The 2,629-nt window shown below is 42.4% G+C and overlaps 1 protein-coding gene across 3 annotated transcripts in view; it reads left to right on the top strand.

Moving 5' to 3' along the window:
• Positions 1–252: 252 nt before the first annotated feature.
• Positions 253–2,629, top strand: part of Ankar (ankyrin and armadillo repeat containing) — a 57,878-nt gene continuing 55,501 nt past the window's right edge. Inside the window, exons 1-2 of one of the 3 annotated variants that reach the window (XM_021198613.1) lie at positions 253–379; positions 1,849–2,484. In XM_021198613.1, the coding sequence (XP_021054272.1) occupies positions 1,884–2,484 (601 nt within the window). In that variant the 5' untranslated portion in view covers positions 253–379; positions 1,849–1,883. The remainder of the gene's footprint in view (positions 380–1,848; positions 2,485–2,629) is intronic. The other 2 variants (XM_021198612.1, XM_021198614.1) reach the window with 2 other exon arrangements.

Raw genomic sequence — 2,629 nt, 5'->3', positions numbered from 1 at the left:
GTCAACCGCTGGACTGTGGCCATCCGGCAACTTGTACAGAGGTGACCCCAGCTGCAGATCATGCACATTCTCGGCCTAAGGTGCAACCTGCATATGGGAGGCCCTAGGATAGCTTTAGCCGGATTAGGGGTTTCCGAGGAGTTCGAACCAACTTTAGCTTTCAGCACAGGTAAGGTCCTCCCAGCTTCCCTGAGCATCTCCTCTCATGCGTGCGCTTCAGTTCTAATGAGGCGGGGCTTCCCTGAGCGGCTCGTGCGCTTCAGTTGTGTGACGGTTCAGGACCTTCGAGAAGCCATTCCAAGCAAAGGCTATCTGTTCCTGGGAATATCTTAGGGACCATCGTCGAAGCAATTCTCCTAGCTAAGAAAATCATTTCCAAGTAGGCCTTTCCCTTTTCCTTGTCTTTTCCCATGGCCACGGCAGTTGGTGTTGATTATGATCACAAGTCTTGAGAAGGGTTCCGGTTCTCAAAACTTTGAGCCCCTATCATGGCCTGGGATCTCCTAAGTTTACATGTTGGCTGCTATGAAGTAGTAGAAAAATGCCCCCCGCAAACTGGATTCTATGCACAGTGTCAGCATTAACTGCAAAATACAATTTCTCTGCCCCTCCCCTGTGTAACCCAGAAACAGGTATTTTAAGAAGGTCTAGGTGATTTCTATGCAAACTAAATTTCAAAAACCACTATAGTGAAGGAAGGCCAATGGCATTAAAGAAATAAAATAAGTACTGTGTTTTATATGTGGAGCATCTTAGAGGCTCAGAAAAGAATAACAGTTACTATTGTGAAAGCAGCATTCAGTGGTTCCAGGACAAAGGAGTAGATGGGAGGAACAGCTCAGCAGATGAGTCAGGACCTGGGCTGAAACACCACAAGAGAGGGAGGGCGTGCAGGTCTCAAGAGCTTCTAAGAAGGGAAGGGCAGTGTGTAAGAAAGGGTGGAGTAAAAAGGCAGAAAAGAGGAGGAGGTGGTTAAAAATATTTACAATGAAAAATACAATGAAATATTTACAATGAAAACAGCAGTAGCTTCTCATATACAAACAATGTTTTTCTAAAATACAGGCACATGTCATTTAATGATGAAGTTGTTTAGTATTTTACCAAGTCACACAAGTTAAGGTCATTAAAAAAAAAATCTCAAGCAACCAAATCATCATATTGCCCCGTAGACAATCCTGTGGGACATTTTTTGATTGATGGTAGATACAGAAGGGCCCCACCTCCGGTGGGTAGCATTATCCCTGCTCAGATAGTCATAAAAAAGCAAAGTGAGAAAGCCTGAGGTAGCGAGCCAGTAATCGATCTCTTACTGACCTCGGCCTCCAAGTTCCTGCCTTGGCTTCCCACTGATGATGGGCTGGGTGGCCTGGAAACTAAATAAACCCTTTCCTCCACACGTTCCTTTGGTTATGGCGTGCATCCCAGCAGTGGAAGCTTAATTGGGACAGACGAGAAGAGTGGGGAGTTATTTCATTGTAGTATAAACATCGTAGAACGTCCCTACACAAACCAAGATGTTATATATAATCTTATGAGACAACTGTCAGTGTGGTCAGTTGTTGGCAGAATTGTGTACAGCACTGAGGATTTCTCAGTAACTTTTGACTGAAAAGCAGAGATTTTCAAGTAATTTTAATGTGATCGATGCTAAAGATTTTACAACCTTAAGAATTATAATTAAAATTTGTTTCTTGTGATTCAATTAATTGGAGGTTGAAAAAGGTACAGATTGTCCATGAAAAGATTAGCTCGCTTTAGAGAGATGAAAAGTACATATTTATTCTAGAAAAGTCCAACTTCCTTGCCATGACAAATGTTACTTACTGCTTGTTTGCTTTGTTGCAGAAACTTCAAAAAGAACACACTAGATTTAATTAGACATGTCAAGAATAGTTAAAAAAGGAATAGTTAAAATTGATCAAGAACAAGATGAAGAAACCTTCCGGGAAAATTTAGCAGTGCAAAGAAATGCCTCTGCTTTTTTTGAAAAATACGATCGAACCGAAGTGCAAGAATTATTAACAACAGTACTGGTCAGCTGGCTGGCTGCCAAGGATGACGCTCGCTCCCAGCTAGACACCCCGTGTGGACTCATGAGTCAGATGAATAACGCAGGCTTCTCCACTGCCATCCTATTGACTCCAGTAGACCCTACTGCCCTCTTAGACTACAGGGAAGTCCATCAGATCTTAAGGGAGTTGGCCATTGGGATTTACTGCTTAAACCAAATCCCTTCCATCAGTTTAGAAGCCAATTTTGATCAAAGTAGTTCTTGCCAGTTACCTCCCGCTTATTATGATACCAGAGTTGGACAAATTTTGATCCAAATTGACTACATGCTAAAAGCACTGTGGCATGGAATATACATGCCCAGAGAGAAACGAGCCAGATTCTCTGAGTTGTGGCGCACAATCATGGACATCGATCTAGACGGGAAGCCTCAAACAAATAAAGATGTATTTTCTGAGTTTAGTTCAGCAGGTGAGACGTTTGCATAAAATCTATTTCTCGATCACACTTTTCTCCTCCTCCAACTCTTTCTTGCTATCTTTAAAAAACAAGCGGGCAAACAAACAGATGAAAGAAACTTAGAAACTTCTCTCTCTCTCTCTCTCTCTCTCTCTCT

This window comes from Mus pahari, chromosome 5 (assembly GCF_900095145.1).
Source record: "Mus pahari chromosome 5, PAHARI_EIJ_v1.1, whole genome shotgun sequence".
Lineage (NCBI taxonomy): Eukaryota > Metazoa > Chordata > Mammalia > Rodentia > Muridae > Mus > Mus pahari.
Note: the sequence above shows the minus strand (reverse complement) of the source record. Positions and strands in the feature narration are given on the sequence as shown.